General features: G+C 36.5%; 2 protein-coding genes across 3 annotated transcripts in view; one reads left to right on the top strand and one right to left on the bottom strand.

Annotated features, from left to right (window-relative positions):
• Positions 1 to 588: 588 nt before the first annotated feature.
• LOC111063671 (RPII140-upstream gene protein) overlaps positions 589 to 23,810 on the top strand; it is a 38,058-nt gene continuing 14,836 nt past the window's right edge. Inside the window, exons 1-3 of one of the 2 annotated variants that reach the window (XM_039419417.1) lie at positions 589 to 653; positions 16,944 to 17,109; positions 17,791 to 17,879. In XM_039419417.1, the coding sequence (XP_039275351.1) occupies positions 17,008 to 17,109; positions 17,791 to 17,879 (191 nt within the window). In that variant the 5' untranslated portion in view covers positions 589 to 653; positions 16,944 to 17,007. Of the gene's footprint in view, positions 654 to 16,392; positions 16,673 to 16,943; positions 17,110 to 17,790; positions 17,880 to 23,810 lie in introns of those variants that run through there. The other variant, XM_039419416.1, reaches the window with a different exon arrangement.
• On the bottom strand, positions 9,556 to 12,198 carry LOC120355275. The gene has a single exon (XM_039443645.1). The coding sequence runs from the start codon at positions 12,196 to 12,198 to the stop codon at positions 9,556 to 9,558; it is 2,643 nt and encodes an 880-aa protein (XP_039299579.1).

The raw sequence follows: 23,810 nt of genomic DNA, 5'->3' as shown, positions 1-23,810 counted from the left end.
TGAACTATGTCGTTTTTTACTAAAGCTATCCTGTTCTACCGTAGTGCGAAGTATTAAAATTAACATAAACAACCCAAAACTATTAATTATACAGAGCTGATTAAAATTATTAGGTCAGCTAAGTATTACACTAACAAGAATTTGACAGTAGGTTTCATTGGGGATCCTATTTGAAATTAAAATTACTCTTCAAAAAGTACTTTGTCACTTTAAGGCTAGGGCCACACAAGCGCACAAAGTGCGTCTGTTGCAACGTACTTTTTGACGTCCGTTGTAGAAATGAATAGAAGTGAATTGGTGACAACACATGAGGTACGTGCGTACTGTAACGATCCATTTTCATAATAATAAAAATATTGTCCAATTTTCTAAAACAAATTCATTCCAACTCTGCTATCTGCCAACTATCGTAGCAGATAAGGCAGCTCTAGCCAAGCTCCAACACATAATAGTTGAAAAACAACTCCTTCACCCTTCCTTTTTCCTGTTCCTTACTGGCAGTGATACCAAATGTACAGGAAAATACAAGTGATGAACCGATAGTGATTGAAAAAGACAGTGCGGTTACAAAGTTAGCAGTGAACGGTGCGATCCCAAAAGTTGCCGTGTCAAGCTGTGTCGTCTCATGCGTAAGGAAATTATTAACAACAGCGGTGAGTTGAATATCACATTTTATCACTATCATTCTGCCAGTTCCAACTATATTCATCCACCTCCTAATATATTGTTCCATTCAATATCATCCCAAAGAAATTTAAATTTTCTTATATTCTTTGAATAAATTTAGTTCCGATCATCAAACCCTCTTCTCTTGAAAAAAGGGTTTGCAAATTATTTATTTAGACAAAAAAAATCCGTTGCACATGTTCCCTAAAACAGGGACATATTTTTAAACCCTTACACATATAATTAACAAATACGGCATTCAACTATTCAATTAACTGATTCAACTACAATAATAAACATTTATAGGATATTTATAACGCGTAAATTCAACAAGCATAATGTATCTAGTATCAGCAGGCTGTGTCTAATTTTTGCTTGAATAATATCCCTTTGAATAACGTATCAAATAATTCCTTATTTAACGTTGCCGTGCCTTTATAATAATGTGTGTGCTCATAATAGGATACATAAATAAATACTAAATATGTTCTTGCCGTCTGGTTTTAATACAATAATTTAATGGTACGGTAACTTCATTAAATATATCTTCTTATAATCTTTGTACTAAATATAAATGTATCGTTTTTAAAAGATAAACAGGTTTAAAGCTGTGCCAAATAATATCACAGTTACATTTATATCATTTATGCAGTATTGCAGATGTTATCTTGTCGCATATTATATTGGGCTTATAGATTATTGAAACGTGGATTTTCTATTACTTCCCCAGCTCTATAATGAATTTTCAACCAAATTTAAGCTATTTTATAAATAAAATAAAGCTACGTTATAAATATCCTATAAATGTTTATTATTGTAGTTGAATGCCGTATTTGTTAATTATATGTGTAAGGGTTTTAAAAATATGTCCCTGTTTTAGGGAACATGTGCAACGGATTTTTTTTTTGTCTAAATTAATAATTTGCAAAACCTTTTTTTTTAAGAGAAGAGGGTTTGATGATTGGAACTAAATTTATTCAAAGAACATAAGAAAATTTAAATTTCTTTGGGATGATTTTGAATGGAACAATATATTAGGAGGTGGATGAATATAGTTGGAACTGGCAGAATGATAGTGATAAAATGTGATATTCAACTCACCGCTGTTGTTAATAATTTCCTTACGCATGAGACAACACAGCTTGATACGGCAACTTTTGGGATCGCACCGTTCACTGCTAACTTTGTAACCGCACTGTCTTTTTCAATCACTATCGGTTCATCACTTGTATTTTCCTGTACATTTGGTATCACTGCCAGTAAGGAACGGGAAAAAGGAAGGGTGAAGGAGTTGTTTTTCAACTATTATGTGTTGGAGCTTGGCTAGAGCTGCCTTATCTGCTACGATAGTTGGCAGATAGCAGAGTTGGAATGAATTTGTTTTAGAAAATTGGACAATATTTTTATTATTATGAAAATGGATCGTTACAGTACCAAGTAAGTGTAGAAACACACAGACAGCGTAGCATAGCGTAGCGTATGTTTTGAAACAAAGTCATGCATTGATTGGTGGTTGTACACACTGGGTAGCGTATTGGAGCGTAGCGTATACCGGAGGAACTAACTAAATATTTTTTAAATATTCCAATAATATTTGATATTTTAAATATAAATTCATCTTGTGAACTTTGAGCTTCTATAATTCTTAGTATGCTAATAATACTGGTATTTAAATACATTGATTGATCATATTTAATAATTTCAAATAGTGATATATAATTTAACATTTAATTCTCATATGCATTCTAGATTTACGACCTTTCCCTTCTTTATACTACTTGCACAATTATCTTTAAATCAAGCTTCATTTTTAAGTAATACCTTCGACTTTATGAAAGTTCTATTAATTCGTAGCACTGAGGGCCTCTTAAGAAATTATATCTCTGTAACTCACGTGCGTCGATTTTTCACAAATTTAAAGATGTAGCATGGATTCACCTCGTGTGTCCTATGCCTTTCTGGAGGGCTGCTGTCGTCCTCTCTAATGGGGATATTTAAATTAACATCTCATATCATAGTGCGACTTCCCTGAGTTAGGTTTATTACTTATTAAAAGTCTTTGATACTTAAACTTTGGCAATAAATAAAATTTTATTTTTATAAGGGAATCAGTCTATTGCTCTCGTATTGGTGGGCATCTTGGTTGGTCTCTGGCAAGCAAGTGGGCAGTTGGTCTTCCCCTATTTCTTTTGATGGTACTTCCGACTCTAAATTTGCATAAAATTTAAATATCTTTTCCTATTGGTGGATTTCAAATAATCCGCGATGACCATAGTACGGAGCATATTACTATATTAAAACTGAATATTTCTATCCTTAACCCCTTTTTTTTAATTATATTGTTTCATGCATTCTAACAATTATAAATTTTTATAATTTTAATAAAGACCACGTGGAGATTTTGAATTGAATATTTTTTAGCGCCGAGCAAATACTGTGCTCTGATTGGTGAACAGTCAGATTCGGCTCGAGTGTACAGAATGTATCAATGCGCATAGAAAAATTAGATTTCACTTTTTATTTTTTATTATGTTTTGTGTTTTTTATTTGCTCACATATATCAATAAACATTTATATTTACTTTTCAAACATTCATATCCTTTATTTTGCATGATATAAGTTACAAAACCCTCTTGTCCTCATCTTAACGAATGCTACCTAGATGCAATTATTTTGCTAGCGAGTATCTGATTAAATTGTAGATGATGTTCAGCTTGATCGTTATTGATATTGCCGACAAGCGTTGTTATAGAACCTAACCTCAAATTTACACAATATATTATTATTTTATTAAATAGTTGAGAAATTGATTTTCATTTCAAATTGTTAGCCATAATCTTAGCCTTTCTAGTCGTTATCGTCTTATCTATATCTTCGACTGATAACACCATTGGTGACAGATATTTTTGTTTTTCTACTGTCTGAGACCTAATAGTCCATTTCAATTAATGAAGTTTTTATTGGTACCAAAATGCACCGTCAGACAGTACACAATTTATCACAGAGTGACGTGTTTATTATACAGCTAGTTACTTCAGATGCTCAATCATATTATCACAATATGATCTTGAACAAAGACCTTGAAGAGATAAGGTCTTTGATCTTGAATCATGATTATCTCTCCGTTCTTCGGTAGCCGCTCTGTCGAAAATTTCGAAAACATAGGTCTGTAAAATGGATTAATAAATGATTATTATTATCCCCCCTATTGAAATTTCTCTTCAGAAACCATCCCCAATATTCACACAACATATTCCCAAAGTTTCATGCCGTTATGTCAAGTAGTTTTCAAGTCTATAGGGAACAAACAAACATACAAACACACAAACAAACATACAAACACACAAACATACATTCATTTTTATGTATATAGATTTACATTCAGCTCAAACAGAAGTCTCTCTAAATGGAGGTAGAATGATAAGGTTGACAACTTTCAGTTCTGTTGTTTTAACATTTTTTTCAAATCATTTTCAAAAATTTCATTACATCAAGTTATCAGTTTGTCAAGTTTCAAAATAGATCCTTGCGGAGCACGGGTTTCTGCTAGTCTTTCATAGAAAATTGGTTCAAATTAAGTTGGTTCAAATTTTTGGTTCTTCTTCTTCATCTTTAGAAACTGCATGCATTCCGTTGCTGCTGAAAATGATACAGTGTCACAGTGGTCTGTATCATGTTTGCTGCCAGCGCTATCTAGCGTGATTTTTACAACTACATGAAGCTTTTCTCTACTCAATTTTCCGTAAGTGCAACTTTTGTCATGACTTTAAATTAAATTCCTGGAAACTTTTGTCGATTTTCACCATCAAGAAACCTTATTTTATGAGTAGAGAACTCACAATAGTTATTTGTGCAACTAGTGCGCAAAGTGACAGTTTGCTGCACCGAAAGAAGGCGAGGGCGGAATGGTTTCTTGAGTGCAGCAGAGGAACTTTGCACACGTATTTCACATTAAGTTTTTCCTACAGTTACCATTGAATATGAAAAGTGGGTAATTATGGGTAAAATTGCCTGAAATCCATCAAATAACTTAGTAGTGTTTGAATGGCGAGGTGGCTGTGTGGTTTGTGCTGTGGTGGCACTGTGCTGTTGCTGTCCTCGATATAATTTATATAATAGTAATAATTAGCGCGTTGTGCTTCGTTGCACCTCTGCTCACTATAGCAGCCCAGTCACTGTTACCAACTTCATTTTGATTTTGCTGCACTGTTGCTCCATATAACCTACTAAGTATTTTGCGTTGCCATGTTGCAAATCTGGAGTGCAGAAAAATTTTTCCCGCACTAGAGCGGAAAAGTGATTCTTTGCGTTCTCTAATCAGTGCAGCAATGGCCACTTTTCAACATAACTGTAGGAAAAATGAATTTCAATGCAATTGGCATCGCAATTGTTATTTATAACTGACTTTTATGTTGCTACCTCTCGCTAGAGATTTGTGGAAGCGTTTGCACAGAAAAGAGCACTTGCGATTAGCCTAGTTATATTTTATGAGAGATAAATATGTAATAATTAATGTTTTTGGAGAGTCATCATGATCAAGGACCAGGGTACATTGGCCCAGGTACTTTCACGATGATTCCATAAGTCAGTTAAAATTTAGCTCTGATTAATTTCAAGAGAATTAATCAGAGAAGCCATCTTTTCAAGGCCTTGTCACAGAATAAGTACAGAAAGGCAACTTGTAATCAATCGCCTATCTAACCAACACGTCACGTGACCTTGGGAAGTTCCAATCCTGGTCTTCTGATTGGCTCGTGGCAGTGAATGAGATCAATGGATCCGGATCATTAAAGTGATCCGAACCTGTCATCAATACTATAGTGAGGTCCATGTTATAATGACAGTGGATAAAGATAGAAGAATAGCGATGCCGATTCTCTGCATTAATTAATCATATTTCTACACTGTCAAAAACATAACTGGCACCGTTGTGATCATTAAAGTGATCCGAACCTGCTATCAATACTATTACAATGCGGCGCTTCCTAACAAGATGGCAGATTTTAGCATCAGGGTACTAGCCAAGTTTCCATACTGTATGTATACTGTGGCCTTGTCTGATTGGTTCTCATTCTCATAAGGTTAATCACGTTTGAAATGTATCTGGCTTTTGTGCAACCGGGCCTTATACAATATACAGTAAGCAGTAGCTAATATTCATTTTATTTTTATTTATTTACTCTTATTCTTTATTGCTGTCTTACATTCATTTATGTGTTGAAATCCTATATTATTAAACGAGCAATTTCTGTTGTTAGAGCCAATGAGGTTGGCGTCTAAACACGTTACTTAGTAGCTCAGAAAATAAAATTGTTACCTTTAAAGGCGGCTCGTTCGGGTATGGCGGGTTCACAGTGGACTGTAAGTGCGGTCTCCTCGTTCTGGTAGGCGGTAGCACGGTCAGATAATCAGGATTCACTTGCACTGGCGATGATTAATACATGGGGAATACATGGGCCCATGTTGCAGCAAAGAGATTACACAAAGAAGATCCAATCTAGATATTTAGCGGAGTACTCTAACAATAACTTTTCCTCACTAGTCGCGCTAGTAGTTTAAATTCAAACAAGCAAAGCGGTAATACACATTTGACTTCTTTAAAAGGAGAAACAACCGAGAAGTGTCAGAGCACAACAAGCTTCCTCAAGCAGTTACAAAACGGAAGAGGGCTAGTAAGCAAAAAGCGGGGGAAACCAGGGATAACAGTGCCAACTACATATTGCAATAGGCGATCTTAGAGCGGCTGATGGCAGTGGCATGCTAGATGGCCGTGGGTGAGCGCGGTCGATTATGGCAAGATATGGCTTGGCCCATACATACTCCCCCCCAAAAACGAACAGTTTTTAAATCGGGTGAAGCAGCAACAAACACTGTACATTGCGGCAGGGCGGTCGGCAATAACTAGATGGCGATGGGTCTGCGGTCTTGAATACAGTGAGCGGAGAAGTCCAGAGCGATGTGGTGTGAACACGGGAGCGTGATGTGAAGACAAGCGGGGCGGCACAGCACAAGTTGTGGAATGCGCGTAGACATGAACTGTGGTGCGGTCATAGAAATGGAGCGAAGCGTCAACAGAGGTGCGGTCATCAAGATGTTGCGGCAGAGTGGATAACACAAGGCGGCGATAACGAAGTGATGCAGACAGTCACAGGTTGTGCGGGTAAAACCAAACTATTTACAATAACATAGTTAGAGATTGTTCTAAATGAGGCGGTGAATTTTACTCTTAGGTCTCTCACAATATTACCAGAGGCGCATTTGATTGTCGCTATTCTGACAAGTCCATCTTTGCCAGGGTGCAGCACTACAATTCTGCCTAGCGGCCAGCTTAGCGGTGAGGTGTTGATTGATTTGACTACAACCAAATCGTCAATCTGTAAGTTTCTTTCAGTAACCTTCCATTTTGTGCGATTCATTAGTGTGCATAGATATTCTTTCGACCATTGGCTCCAGAAGAATTGCATCATTTGGTTGCAATGTCTCCAACGGCGAGTTGATAGTATTTCTTTAGTCTCTATTGGTTGCGGTGGTGCGGTCAGGGGTCCACCTACTAGGAAATGGCCAGGTGTTAGAACAGAAGCGGCTTCTGCGGGCTGTGAAGACAGTTCAGTTAGCGGTCGGCAGTTCAAAATGCTTTCTATGCGGGTGAATATTGTGTCAAATTCTTCATATGTGAGAGCCTTGTCTCCAATACAGCGATACAACAGCGTTTTAGCGGATTTGACGGCAGCTTCCCACAGGCCTCCATGGTGGGGTGCGTAAGGAGGGATGACTTTCCAATGTATGCCATGGTTGGACAGAAAACAAGTGACATCAGAGGGTAGTGATTCCAAAAGCTTGGCCAATTCATGCATTTTTCTAGTGGTGGATACAAAAGTTTTGGCATTGTCAGAGCATAGCGTATGAGGCATACCTCGTCGGGCAATGAATCATTGTAGTGCGGCGATAAAGTGGTTGACCGACATAGAAGACAGAAATTCAAGATGAGTGGCTTTTGTGGCAAAACACACAAATATGCACAAATATCCTTTTGTAGTTTGCGCACGTTTTAGCAGAGATGTCTTTCAAATAAAAAGTCCAGCAAAGTCCAAGCCAGTCAAATTGAATGGTTTGTTGATGGAGACCCGTTCGGCTGGTAGCTGGGCCATGCGTTGTTGCAAATTTGAGCGGCGAAATCGGTTGCAGATGATGCATTGGTGTATGACACGACGTACCTGATTACAAGCTGATAATATCCAATATTGTTGGCATACTGCGGATTGGGTGGTGCGGGGACCAGCATGACAGCTCATGAGATGCTGTTGTCTAATAATGAGAGTAGAAACATGTTCATTTTTTGGTAACAATAACGGATTTTTAGTTTCACTGGAAATAGGCGCATTCTCCAGACGACCAGATAGGCGGATCAAATTCTCATGATCAATATAAGGCTGCAGAGTCAATAAATGTTTGGGGCATTTTCCCGAGTTTAACTCATTTATTTCCTTCTGAAATTTGACCTTTTGCATGACTTGTATAATGAGCCTTCTAGCAATCTCCGTTTCAGAGGCAACAACATCAATAGTAGCAGGATGCGGTTCACAATCACAAAATTTTTTAATTAATTTGTTACTATAGTCACGGTGGGCGATCTTGATTCTGTTAATAAAGCGTAGTATATACACAAAAATTCGGCATAATTTTCCAAATTTGGATACACGTTCACAAGCGGCATATAGCGGGTTTGCTAGCGGTTCATCTTGGGTAGTTGCAAGAATATACAGCGGGTTTGACTTCATCTCAGGTATTGTTTCACTGACAATGTGATTAGACACAGGAAAATCAACAGCGAGGCATTGAAATGCGGCAGAAGCATGCCACCAAGTATGGCAGGAAACGAGTTCGGTTGGCAATAGTCCACGAGAAGCAATATCAGCACAGTTGTTAAGCGAGGACACATGATTGAATAGTTCAGGTTTCATTAATTGAGTGATTTGTTGTACACGATTAGCAACAAAAATTTGCAGTTTGTAAGTAGGTGTATTGATCCAGTCCAAGGCGGTTTTGGAATCAGTGTAGAGACGAATTTCCAGCAGGTTGTATTCTGATAGAGTTGGTAAAATGACAGATACAAGTTGTGCTAACAAGAGACAGCCTTTTAATTCCAATCGAGGGATTGTTAGGGTTTTGAGGGGCGCAACATGACTCTTGGCGGCAATAAGACGACAATCAATTAAGCGGTTTTCAACTTCTTCATGAAGGTACAAGCAGGTGGCATATCCTTTCTCTGAAGCATCGGCAAATCCCAACAGTCTAATTGAGGAATGGGAGCAAGCTAACAGTCTTGGTATGCAAATCTGGTGTAACTGGTTGATAGCGGTAACCATGGATTTCCAATGAGTTAATAGTGGTGTAGGAATTTCATCATCCCATCCAAGGCGTTCAGACCACAGAGTGCGCATGAATAACTTAAACAGTAGAATAAGCGGTGATAGCCAACCCAGTGGGTCATGAATTCATGCAATGAAGGCGAGTATTGTTCTTTTCGTGCTTTTTTCAGAAAAGGTAGAGATGAAATATCGGAAATCATCGGCAAGCGGACTATACTCAATACCAAGGACTTTGGCAGTTGCAGTATCATCAAACAGGCATTCCTGATTGCTCAAATATTCGGGCGACATATGCTCAATCAACTCAGGTGTGTTGGAATTCCATTTCCTCAATTCAAAGGAGGCGAGTGACAATAACTCATTGAGTTCTTTGATAAGTGAATGTGCGGTATTCAGGTCATTGCTTCCGCCAAGTATGTCATCGACATACGTTTGTGACTTCAGTACTTGACTGGCGAGTGGGAAAGCTTCACCTTCGTCCTCCACTAATTGTTGCAGAGTACGCTGAGCAAGATACGCGCTAGAAGATACTCCATAAGTATTTAACTGTTAACAGTTCAAATTCTTGAATTTTTTCTTGGTGGGTGGGTTTCCAAAATATATGTTGATGCTGGCGGTCTTCAGGTCTCAGCAAGATTTGTCTGTACATTTGTTTACAGTCTGCAAGGATGACAAAGCGGTATGAACGAAAGCGGGTTAACACTTGGACTATGTTTGTTTGATGTTTAGCTCCAGGCAGCAACACATCGTTAAGTGAGAGCCCATTGGCGTCTTTGCTAGATGCATTGAAAACAACTCGAATTTTTTGAGTGTTGTCGTTTTTCTTGAATATTGCGTGATGTATGATGTAATCTACAGCGGAATCAGCGATTTTCAAGTGACCTAAGTCACGATACTCATGCAAGAAGTCAGAGTATTTGGTTTCAAGTTCATCAGATTGACTCAGTTTTTTCAGTAGTCCTAACTGATTGTGGTATGCCTTGCTGCGGTTATTGCACAGAGCGGGAGCGCCAGGTTTGAAAGGCAGTGCCACAACATACCTTCCTTCAGAGGTGCGATAAGTAGTGGATTGGTACAGTTTCTCACACAACTCGTCTTCGGGCGATGACTCTTTTCGAACGGGGATGGCCTCTTTGGTTTCCCAAAATTTGTTCATGATGGTGTTGAGCTGTGCTTCCTGTGTAAACATAGTGCAAATGAGCTGCATTTCGTTGAGCGGTGCGGGCGAGTCCTCAATATTCAATCTACCACTTAAAACGTAACCACAGATTGTGGCAAAGGCGGCAGGGTTACCAGGAATAATGGAATTTTCTGCGGATATAAAGATGTTGGAGTATAAATCGGCACCAATCAGTAGGTCGATTTCAGCAGGCTCATCTAAATTAGGATCAGCGAGGTCCAGATGCGCAAACGAGTTCTTTAGTGCGGGGTGAAGCGGAAAGACAGGAAGATTGCCAGCAATTTGATCTAATACAAGAGCTTTGGTAGAAAAAGCAATATCAAATTGAGGTTCTGACAATATTCTTAACTGCACAATGCCTTTGACAGATGTCCTTTTTTCAGAGATTCCATTCAGTTGGATTTGAGTGGGCACAACAACTAAACCCATTGCGGTGGCGGCTCGGGTGGTGATAATGGAGCGCATGGAACCAGAGTCCAACACAGCACGCAACAAGAAGGGTTGATTGTATTGGTTCAAGACTGTAACGACAGCAGTTCCAAGTAAAGCAGAAGCATGTACGGCCTTCACCTGAGTGCAGCCACTAAAAGTATGTGGTATAGAAGATAGAGAACTGTTTGTTACGTATTGTGCACTGGAGGCAGGGCTTGAACTTACGGGCGGAGATGGACAACTGTTGACTGGCGGCGAACTAGGAGGCAGATTAGAGCTGATAGCCAGGTTTGGTGCGCTGCTAGAAAATGCATGATAAGAGCTTACTGGCGGTTGCGGTGGGGCAGCGGCAAAAGTCGGCACAGGTAGCGGGTTGAAACCAGGAGGAGGCGCATGGTGCGCAGCGTTTCGGCTAGTACCGGTATGCGGGCGTCCATATTGATTTGGTGCTTGGTGTGGCTCAGCAAACCGATGTTCAGAGCGTTGTTCTTTAAAAAGTAATGATTGAAGATTATTAGCGTTGTTGCACAGAAGCGTATGATGGTGATTAGATCGGCAGTTCTTGCAGCAAATCGTTGAGTTGCAATTTGCTTTCAGGTGAGACCCTAGGCAAACAAAGCACCTTTTGTGTTGCTTTACAATTTGATTGCGTTTGGATACAGATTCTCTTTTGAAAATGTCGCATCTATACAATTGATGTCCTTCTGAACAAAGAACACAAATGCCACCACTGATTGGATACCCAGTTTTAGTTGAAGAAAAGGGCTGCTTTCTCTGTTGATAATTACTTGTGCTAGGTTCAGCTTTAACAGAAACGGGATCTACATATTCAATGCTGGCGCTAATTACTTGTTCATATTTGCGGGTTAGTGCGGTCACTTCCAGAGATTTTTCTTGACTAGCCACAAAACTCAATAAATGGTCAAAGGTGGGAACTTGATCATCTGGTATGGATTCTCCAAATTTGGTGCGGACAGAAAGCGGTAATTTGCGGATGCACATCATGGTAATCAAAAAATCAGCTTGGTTCAGGTTCATGTTAAATAGCGATCGTTTGGCTGAGTTGAGCTCGATAGAAAATTTTTTCAAAGTTTCAGCCAGAGTAGTAGAAGGAACAAAGGTATTATATAAACTATATGCTTGATACCAGATATTGTTGTATCGTTTGTGCAAGCTGTCATAGGCAGCTTTGTAGCATTCAGTGGTGTTGGCATAATTTTGAACCAAGGTCAAAGCATCACCACTTAAATATGAAGTTAGAAGATGGTATTTGGCCTCACTGGAATAGTCTTTACTGGTGTGAACAGCAGCATCAAAAACATTTTTGAAAACATTCCATTCATGAGGTTCGCCTGAAAATGTAGGTATCTGCAACTGAGGTTTCACAAAATTATTAATTGGCAGTTCATTAGCGGTAACAGCAGGTTTAGGAATGGTATCAACCAGCTTGATACTATCAAATCTGGTTTGGAATTGGATTTGCAGTTCAGCAAACTCCAAGATAACTTTCTCAGATAGCGACCCTTTATCTGTTGCCTCATATTCACTCATTAATTTATCAAATTTTTTATCCAGACCAAAATAAAATTCACTACAAGTCATAGGTACTTGTTCATTGTACTTATCAGCTAGAGAAGATATCGAATGGTGCAACCTTCTTAGCTTATTCAATAATGGAAAATTCGACGCCATGGTTGTTATGAATAATCATACAGAAATAGAAAAATAGGTTACCAGATTGCAATTTACAACCGAAAAAGTTCAGATTAGCGGTCAGAACAGTTTAAGTTGATGGCCGAAAAAGTTCATATTTAACAAGAAATAGTTCAAGATCAATGTTCAAAACAATAGTTTGTAGATCAATATTCACAATTAATAAAAGATAGGCGGTAATTCACTACGTTTAGCGGTAAGAAAACACACAGTTAGTGGTAAAAGTTTGTAGCTGACTGTTAGGCACTGAAGTTCAAAACCAAAACAAAACTTTTTAGGTTATGTCAAACCGGGTGTAAAAGTTCGATAGTTAACAGCTCGATAGTCGATATCATAAGTCACTAATCAATGTTTTCAAATTTCGATACAAGATGGCGGTCGAAAGCATCCAAATCGAAAATCTACGATTTTCCAAGAAAACTCACAAAGAAACTCTCAGAATAAATTGAAATGAGCATTTTCACTGTTCGTAGGTCGCTTTTTCTCCAACATCCGGCCCGGAGGACCAGGTTTCGTGTTAGAGCCAATGAGGTTGGCGTCTAAACACGTTACTTAGTAGCTCAGAAAATAAAATTGTTACCTTTAAAGGCGTCTCGTTCGGGTATGGCGGGTTCACAGTGGACTGTAAGAGCGGTCTCCTCGTTCTGGTAGGCGGTAGCACGGTCAGATAATCAGGATTCACTTGCACTGGCGATGATTAATACATGGGGAATACATGGGCCCATGTTGCAGCGAAGAGATTACACAAAGAAGATCCAATCTAGATATTTAGCGGAGTACTCTAACAATAACTTTTCCTCACTAGTCACGGTAGTAGTTTAAATTCAAACAAGCGAAGCAGTAATACACATTTGACTTCTTTAAAAGGAGAAACAACCGAGAAGCGTCAGAGCACAACAAGCTTCCTCAAGCAGTTACAAAACGGAAGAGGGCTAGTAAGCAAAAAGCGGGGGAAACCAGGGATAACAGTGCCAACTACATATTGCAATAGGCGATCTTAGAGCGGCTGATGGCAGTGGCATGCTAGATGGCCGTGGGTGAGCGCGGTCGATTCAAATATGGCAAGATATGGCTTGGCCCATACATCTGTTTTTATGTTTATCGGGGGACCGAGCTTTGCTCTGGAGTGTAAAAGATAAAAGCATAGAAAATTTGTAATGGAAGATTGAATTTATAGTTTATAATATTTATTTATTCATTTTCTCAGTCGTGCAATTATTTTTTCCTACAGTTACCTTGAAAAGTGAACATTCCTGCACTGATTACAGAATGCAAAGAAGCACTTTTCCGCTCTAGTGCGCAAAGTATTACTTTGTGTACTCTTAATACTTTGCATATTATCTTGCAGCCATCCCAGTCAGCTGTTGACAGTGTTGGTGTGTATTTTGAATACAAAGTTGTTCTATCTATATTTTTCCTGATTTTCAAATAAATAAAAATGAGAACTCATTAAATTATACATTTTGAATATTATTAATTATTCATTATTTCAAAAAATATTTTTTTCATTCATAAATTGATTGGTTGAAGCATCATTTAGAAATAGAGATTTACTCAAAATTATTCAAATTTTCAAATTTATTGGATTAATTTAATTTTTGATTTGAATAAATTATCAATTATTAATTTTCAATTGGATTATCAAATTTAAAATAAATTAAAGTTGTTATTAATAACAAAATTATACGGAGAAATATTTCATGGATTTCAGCCATCGTTTTACCCATAATCAATCACTTCTCATATTCAATGGTAACTGTAGGAAAAATTTAATGTGAAATATGTGTGCAAAGTTCCTCTGCTGCACTCAAGAAACCATTCCACCCTCACCTACAGCTCGTGCTTAAACGTGACTTTTGGTGCCGCAAACCGTCACTTTGCGCACTAGTTGCACAAATAACTATTTCCTACAGTTACCTTGAAAAGTGGCCATTCCTACACTGATTACAGAACGCAAAGAATCACTTTTCTGCTCTAGTGCAGGAAAAATTGTTTCTATTGATAATTATTATTTCCCAGGTTATTTACATTGGCCCAGGTACTTTCACGATGATTCCATAAGTCATTTAAAATTTAGCTCTGATTAATTTCAAGAGAATTAATCAGAGAAGCCATCTTTTCAAGGCCTTGTCACAGAATAAGTACAGAAAGGCAACTTGTAATCAATCGCCTATCTAACCAACACGTCACGTGACCTTGGGAAGTTCCAATCCTGGTCTTCTGATTGGCTCGTGGCAGTGAATGAGATCAATTATTGATCCGGATCATTAAAGTGATCCAAACCTACCATCAATACTATAGTGAGGTCCACGTTATAATGACAGTGGATAAAGATAGAAGAATAGCGATGCCAATTTTCTGCATTAATTAATCATATTTCTACACTGTCAAAAACATAACTGGCACCGTTGTAGACCTAGAAAAGGATAATACCAACGGCTTTGTCGAATGATAGACAAGGATAACAAAACCAAAGTTCATCAAATACTGTCATTATAACGTGGACCTCACCATATTACAATGCGGCGCTTCCTAACAAGATGGCGGATTTTAGCGTCAGGGTACTATAATAGTGCGGTCCATGTTATAATGACAGTATTTGAGCAACTTTGGTTTTGCTATCCTTGTCTATCATTCAACAAAGCCGGTGTTACTATCATTTTCTAGGTCCACAACGATGACAATTATGTTTTTGACAGTGTAGAAATATAATTAATTAACGCAGAGAATTGGCATCGCTATTCTTCTATCATTATCCACTGCCATTATAACGTGGACCGCACTATAGCCAAGTTTCCATACTGTATGTATACTGTGATTTGAGGCTATACGCTCGAATATGCTCCGAGTATAGTTTGTTCCTCAAGTATACGCTACTCTACGCTGCGCTCCTATAAGGTGCATACAGACTTTCGCTCTGCTCCGCAACCGAACGTCACTCCAGCAGAGCGATTGATGATCGACCGGGGAGCAACAATGGTTCGACCGTGGAACGCGAGAAGATCTAACATCTTCCGTAACGTTCATGATGGGTGCGTGGGCGGCGCGACTGTAGTTCGATGGAGGAACGAGGGCGGTACGAGGGCGGAACGAGGGAGGAGCGTGCTCGGTGCGGGTTGGAAGAGCGTATATGTGTACGGAGCTATACGCTACCCAATGTGTACAACCACTGATCAATGTATGACTTTGTTTCAAACTTAGACCATTTATAGAATAGATACGCTGGGAAGCCTAGCCTCTGAAGCCAACACCTAACTGCCAAGTCCGCCCACCTTGACGTCACAACCAAGCTAACAACAATGCATTGAATAACAACAATGTAAGTTTAACCAGAGACAAGAATAATATAGTTATACTTCATCTAAGGTTAAACACCACAAACACCTACACAACAAACTTTTGTGACGTCAAGGTGGGCGGATTTGGCTGTTGGATGTTGGCTTCATCGACTTTCAGTATGAATATATACAATGGGCCGTGTCTAATCTATAACTGGTCTAATGTTTCTAAACATACGCTATTCTACGCTGCGCTACGCTACGCTACGCTGTCTGTGTTCTTCTATAGTAAGGTCCACGTTATAATGACAGTATTTGATCAACTTTGGTTTTGCTATACTTGCCTATTATTCGACAAAGCCGGTGGTACTATCCTTTTCTAGGTCCAGAACGATGCCAATTATTTTTTTGACAGTGTAGAAATATAATTAAATCATGCAGAGAATCGGCATCGCTATTCTCCTATCTTTATCAAATGCCATTATAACGTGGACCTCACTATACACTGCTATATCGCCAAATCGTGACGTCATCATCGGATAGAAAACTTTCAGATTGTGTCTATTTCAGAAGGATGTAAATTATTATTCATTAAAATGGTGAACTCTCGCTGCGTTCCCGTTGAAATAGAAACAATCTGCTATGGAAAAAATGTAAACAAACTCTACAGAAAAGTTCATCTGATTTTGACGTCACGATTTGGTGATACGGCAGTAGATGTTGGCTTCATCGATTTTCAGTATGAATTTACAATGGGCCGTGTCTATTCTATAACTGGTCCAAGTCATTGACAAAGTTTTAGGTTAGGAGTTAGGAGTACGGAACTGCGGTTTTGCGGTGAATTGAAATTGTGTTTTAAAATGAGCTGGTTTAGAAAACATTTATTCCAACATGGGAAAACAATATGTTTGTTATCTACTACAACGTTCATATATACACCTCCTACCAAAAATGAAAATAATGTAAATGTTTCCAAGAATGAGAAAAAGCCACAAGATGGTTGGGATCGTTTGGCCCCTTATGTATTCAAGAAAGTAAGTATGTTATTTATATAATAAATAAATGTTGCCCATATATTTGTTAGTTATTACAACATTATTTAAAGTCAAAACATCATTATAAAAATCAGTGGTGGCAGTGAAACTTGAAACGTAACTGACAGTAAAATTGTGTAAACACCATTTAAACCTTTTGATAGCAGTTAAATGTGTGCTATTCTTTTTTTACCACTTGGCCTAATTGTAATAGTTAATCTTCAAATCTTATCTAGTTTTGTTTTTTCATTACTTTTTCTGTATTCTACAGTGAATTTGGAGAGCTCAGTAATGAATTAGCGGCAGTAACCAACGCTAGTACAATACTTTTTCTAATGAGTACAACCTACGGCGTTACTAAATACACCAAAGAAGCTTACACAAAATTTGTTGAAAACAATCAAGCATCTAAGTTTGCCAGCATGTTTGAAGCAAAGGTAACATGTAAATTATTCTGTAGTCTCAAATGTTTTCGTTGTCAATGTTGTCAACACTTATTTCTGTGTTGAATGTATTTGTTTACTGTACAGAATGCATGCATGATCCCAAGTTGAAAAACAGCTCAAGGAAAAAATAAATAGCATAAATTTAAAATCATATGTTGTTAGAACTACAATGAAATTATCTTTTCGGTGACTAACTTACCTAAGACTTGTAGTTAAACTACTTACTGTTCAAATTGCACTATTTTTATACTTCTTTTACGCACAATGCAGAAACAAAGCATAACATGAACAGTTATCAGTTTGTCTACTTTATCATACTTTTCACTATTTTTTTATTTTCTTTCAATTTCAAATTATATAGGTAACAAATTTAGTTAAATCATCATATTATTCTCCAGTGCAGCGTCTGTTATTCCGTGAATAATAATGAGTTTCTGTTCATGGCGTGGTCATAGGTATGGCCACAAGTGAATAAGTCAAGAACATGAAAAACTGTCGTAAGACAGGTGGCTGAGTTTAGTCTTCCTAGAACAATAATTTAGATCTTATTGTAGGTTATAGAAAATGATGAGAATTGCTAGCAACGCTGATATGACAACATTTATTATTAATAGTATCTGAATCAATAATACTATGATTGCTGTTTCTTGATAATTTTATTTCAATTTTCAGAAAAAATTACAAGATCGTGTCATGATGGCTGCTTTTAAGGGCTTGTTCGAATATGGCATCAAGTTGACTGCATTCTCCACTTTCATGTTGTAAGCTTTATTTTAGTTATTAGTTGTTTTGTTTATTTATTTTTATAGTTTATCATCCAACCTTCAAGTTCAACTAGAATTCACATTTATTTATTCCAATTCAGAATAATATATAGGTTATACATAACAGCTCGTTATAAATTGAAAAAAATTATAAGCCCCGCATCGGCATAAAAGACTATGCGCGGGAAATTTTCTAAGATCTACGACTGTATTTACCTTAATCTGATTAATTAATCAAACAATACAGTGAACAAAATTAATTTGTGATTACATTTTAAATGTATTTAATCAATGTCTAATATATCAATTTTGCATTCCATCTCGAACTGCATTTATAAATTCACAAAAATATCTTACTCTGCATTTTAATTCACTAAATGTCCAACTCATTATCTGACTTAGAAGAGCGTGATTCTTGTGTTTGCCATAGATAAAGTAATCTTTATCAATGTTGTCTATTTCTCCCCTGAATCTGGTCTTCTCGATTACTGTGACTTCTTTGATTTTATTGAAAGTGATAATAATATTTTTTCACATGATTTATTAATATTGGGTGACTTTAATCTGAATGAAATAAATGGTTCAAGTTTTAATTTTGTTGGTGGTCCTAGTAAATATGCCAGACTGATGAATTGCATGTGTTTATTCAACTTAGTATCCTTTAATAATGTTTTAAATGCCAATGCCAAAACTCTTGATCTAGTGCTGAGTAATCTACCTCTGATTGTTTTGCACGAGACAAGCCCTCTGCTTGCTGAAGATCCACATCACCCAAGCTTAGATATTAGTTTTTTGATTAAAAAGAGCCTCTTGCATCCCCCTTTGAGTATCGAGTATTACAATTTTAAAAAAGCAAACTACTATGAATTTTATCTCACACTTAGAGATTCGGATTGGCATAGACTTTATGAATTCAACGTTGTCGATCTCGCTGTAGACTATTTTTACGATTTATTAAATTATGCTTTTGCTTCGCATGTGCCCAAAAATAAAAATATTATTAAATCGAAGTATCCGGTTTGGTTTACTAGAAGCATTATCCAGATGATTAAATTAAAAAAGAAATGTGCACGGAAAAAATCTTTTTCGGGATATTATTTGAACAAATTCAAGGAATTGAGAGCTGCAATAAAAAGTGAAATCAACATAGCACAACAAAATTATATAGAATCTCTACAAAATAACATAAATTCAAACGTTAAACACTTCTGGAACTATGTTGCGAGTAAAAAAGAGTCTAGATCGGACTCAAAGTGTTTTGAGTGGAATGGGTGCAGGTATACCGATCGGGAAGTACCGCAGGCTTTTGCTGATTATTTCTCATCTGTTTACAATAACAGCAACAACCGTAATAACATCCAACATAATAATGATAATGAATCATATGACAGCATTTCCTCATCTCCTCATCTTGACATATTACAAGTTTCATATATTTCTGAAAATGAAGTAAATTCAGCTATAAATAAACTTAAAGCAACTAGATCTTGTGGGCCTGACGGTGTACCAGCATACATTATAAAAGGTTGTAGAGATATTCTTATTCAACCTTTACATTTTATCTTCAATTTGTCCTTGAGATTGAATAAATATCCTAAAAAATGGAAAGCTGCAAGGGTGACACCTGTTCATAAGACTGGTGGAAAGAATATAATCTCGAATTTTCGTCCCATTACTATCCTCAATTCTCCAAGTAAGGTCTTTGAATATATTTTATATAGCAAAGTTTTCAACCATGTAAGACCCGCAATCTCCTCATTCCAACATGGTTTTATGCAATCGCGCTCAACTATAACTAATCTGTTGCAGTTCACCCAATCTGTCTCTTCGCAGCTAGACATGCATGGTCTTATGGATGTTATCTATTTAGATTACAAAAAGCCTTTGATTCGGTGGATTTTGGGATTCTGTTGAAAAAATTGAAATGGTTTTGCCTGTCTGATAGTTTGATTGCATTTTTTGAGAGTTATCTAACCGATAGGATGTCTTATGTGGTTTTTAATAATCACAGATCTCTTTACTTTACCAATTCTTCTGGGGTTCCACAGGGATCAAACCTTGGTCCCTTGTTGTTCGTCCTACTCATGAATGATCTGCCTGACCATATTAAAGAATCTAGTATTTTGCTTTTTGCAGACGATGTAAAACTTTACAGACCTATTTCTAGTCTGGAGGATTGCTGTCTCTTGCAGCGGGATCTGAATGCGATTCATGACTGGTGTTTGAGAAATAGATTGGAAATAAATATATCAAAAACAAAATACATGATATTCACACGTCAGAAAAATCCTTTTCATTACAATTACAATATTAATAATGCAATCCTCGATTGTGTTATCCGTATAAAGGACCTGGGCGTCATAATGGACCCTACTCTTGAGTTTAAGGAACACCTAACACATGTTATGAATGGTGCTAATAGGTCGCTAGGGTTTTTATTTCGAAATTGCAGGCCTTTTACAGCATGTGACGTTGTTTTGAAATTGTACTATGCTACAGTGAGGAGTAAACTTGAATATGCTGCTTTAGTTTGGGCTCCATTTCACAGCAGCGCTATTCTTGATTTAGAAAAAAATTCAGAATAAATTTTTAAGGTATCTTTATTTTAAAAAGTTCAATGCATTCTGTCCGATAGCTTTTTCAACAGACAATCTAAGGTTGATATTTAATGTTCAAAGATTGGAAGAAAGGAGATCTGTCAGTTCCCTCTTGCTATTATATAATATCCTAAACAATCAAGTATTCATGCCAGAATTTATAAGTATGTTGCAACTTCATGTCCCGTTTAATAGACCAAAACCAAATATTCTGTTTCACATGCCATTTATCAGAACGACTCATCATTGCAATTCTTACATATACATAACTTTACGTTTGTACAATAGAATAAGCCACTGCATTGATCCGTTTGCTGACCGTTTCCAAACCTTTAAGAAATCCTGTGAACTAGCATATCGCTCTATAGCTGACTCATGATTGATAAATAATTATACTAAACTCCCTCATTTTTTTTCTCTCTTCTAAAGCCCTATTTTTCCTCTATTCTCTATTTTATTCTTTATTTTATTTTTCTTATCATTTTTATTTCATTCTTCTTCATTTTCTATTATCATTGGTTCATTTTATTTTTTCATTTCGCCTCTTCTTATCTTATTAGTATTCAAAAATTGTGTTTACAATTTTATTTTATTTTTCATTCTTATTTTGCATCAAATATTATGTATCTAAACTAGTTGATGTCAATAAGGCTCTTCATGGATTTATTCTGTGAGCTTTTGTATGTAAATAAATAAATAAATAAAGATATTTTTTCTATTACTTTTCTAAGAGGAAATTAGGGAAGCTATGATTAGGCTCTATTCGCTATTTCAATTCAATTCAATTTATTTCACCAAAACACAAAAACTTTACAAAGATGTGACAATCAGAAAAAAAAACAATAATTATTATTCTAAATATCTATATCATCTATCTGTAAAATACGGCTGGAGGTGAAGAACTACTGGCATAAGTGAAACACTTGTTTGCCAGTAGGAGTAGAGACTTACCGTAACTGTTTCTAAATCTTATGCTAATAATTTAAAATGGAATATTTTTATTCAAACAATGGTAAGTATATTTAAAATAAATGCTATTAATTGTGAATTAATCCAGACAATAATGAATAGTTTTAATTAAAAGCTGAAAAAATTTTTGAACTCATAAAATATTAAGATGGAAATAATAGTTGTGAAGTATCCAGTTTTTAATATTTATTGGTACAAACTTGATAGGTACACCGATGAGCTCGTTCGGGATGCAGTTTACAATCTTTGGAGCGATGTATACCAGCTGCTTACGAATAACCGTTAAATTCGAATCATAAGTAACATATCTATGTAGATTGTATCTTGTTCTATGAGTTACATTTATTCTTGAAAATGAGCTTCTATGTTTATTGAAATATTTAAATATGCTAAGCACATAGAGTTGACGGATTGACATGACTCTCAATTCACTGAATGCAATTTTTGAGGGGAACAATATGGGTTTATTTAATATGGTTTTTATGATCATTTTCTGTATAATGAATAGTGGTAACAAAAGAGTGTCATAAGTACCAACCCAAACCGCCAAGCCATAATTTAATAGAGATTGTACAATTGCAAAATAAAGCATTCTCAACTTTGATAAATCAAGTATCGACCTCAACTTATAAAAATTATAGGAGACAAACCTTAGTTTATGGCATAGGTATTCAATATGCCTTCTCCACTTGAATCCCTCCTCGATTATCAAACCCAAATATTTTATTTGACTAGTCCTTTCAATCTCAGGACATGTACAGGGAGCATCGTCTAATAAATTACTATTTAAATGCAATTTAAGTGTACAATTTGTCTCTTCATGTCCAGAGATATTTCTTGAAAAGGCGATATATATTTTTTTTTTTAATATTTAAGCTTAGGGAGTTAACATCTAACCATTTCTTCAGAGTGGAGATGCCTCTGGAGGCGGCTCCATAGACTCTCTGCCAGGTGCTCTCTCCAAACAACAGCACAGTATCGTCAGCAAATGAGAGTACCACACCTCCATTCAGGTCTAATCTGAGTATCTCATTTACATAAAGAAGGAATAAGATTGGTGATAAGACTGTTCCCTGAGGGAGACCATAACCGGAGAGAGGCAGATCACTCACACAGTCATCAAGTGTAAGAATTTGTGATCTATGTGCAAGGTAGCTATGGAACAATCTCAGAGTTGTACCTCTGATTCCTGCTCGATCCAGTTTATTTAGTAGTTGGTTGTGAGCCACAGTATCGAAAGCCTTGGCTAGATCAAGGAAAACCGCAAGAGTTTTCTTTCCCTTATTTAACAAATCTGCCACAGAATTTGAGAAATGGATTACAGCATCATCAGTATATTTATTATTTTTTTCCTATGTAAGTCAAAGAATTCAATAATTTGAAATTTTATCACTTTCTCCATTATTTTCGTTAATGAACTAAGCAAACTGATTGGTCTATAGTTCTCAGTGAGTTTTTTATCACCTGATTTGAATAGAGGTTTGATTTTGGCGACCTTGAACAATTGTGGAAAAACTCCTTCGCGAAAACATTTATTTATAATTAATGTGAAAGGATAGGCAATGAAATCGGCTACTATCTTTAAAGTTTCACTATTTATACCATCAATACCTGGACATGTATTATTTTTCAGACTGAGTATGGCATTTTTTATTTGAATTTCATTTACCGGTTGCAAGACAAAAGAGTCGGTCAATCTCGAGTTATTTTTCTTATATTTGAATTCATAAGCGGACTGGCTGGTATATTTAGGTATCCTATCAGCATAAGTTTTACCAACATTTACAAAGTATTTATTTAATTCATGTACATTTAATTTTATTTCATTTTCTTTCCTTTTCCTATCTAGTAGTTCATTTATGTAAGACCATAATTTTTTTGCATTATTCCCACATTCGTTAATTTTAGTTTTATAATAATCATCCTTTGTACGATTTATAAGATTATTCAGTAGGTTCCTATATGTCCTGAATTTATTTTTCAAGTTAGTATTGAAAGGTTCCTTTTTTAGTTGCTTGGCAATTTTATCTCTTTCATTAATAGACTCTATCAAGCCCAGCGTGATCCATGGTTTCAGTGGTTTTTTCTTATGATTAATTTTTTTTTCATATTTAGAAATATGTATATAATTTGTAAGAGTATTAACAAACCTCTCAACCATAGAATCAACAGAATCATCATTGTTCAGAAATTCCCATTTTTCGTGCAGTAGGTATGATTTAAGTTTATTAAAATCAATCATAGTAATTATATTTGTCTGTGTGACGGGAGTGTGAGGCAATTTACTGTTTAGATTTATATGAAGAGTGGTAGCAAAGTGATCAGTGATATTTAATTGGAAGACATTTGCTATTTTTGGTTC

Source organism: Nilaparvata lugens, chromosome 1 (genome assembly GCF_014356525.2).
Source record: "Nilaparvata lugens isolate BPH chromosome 1, ASM1435652v1, whole genome shotgun sequence".
Classification (NCBI taxonomy): Eukaryota; Metazoa; Arthropoda; class Insecta; order Hemiptera; family Delphacidae; genus Nilaparvata; species Nilaparvata lugens.
The sequence above is the reverse complement of the archived record's forward strand: the minus strand, read 5'-3'. Positions and strand labels throughout refer to the sequence as shown.

Bases quoted from the DNA above. Each gene is read 5' to 3' on its own strand.
- LOC120355275 (XM_039443645.1), bottom strand. From the start codon at position 12,198: ATGAGTGAATATGAGGCAACAGATAAAGGGTCGCTATCTGAGAAAGTT.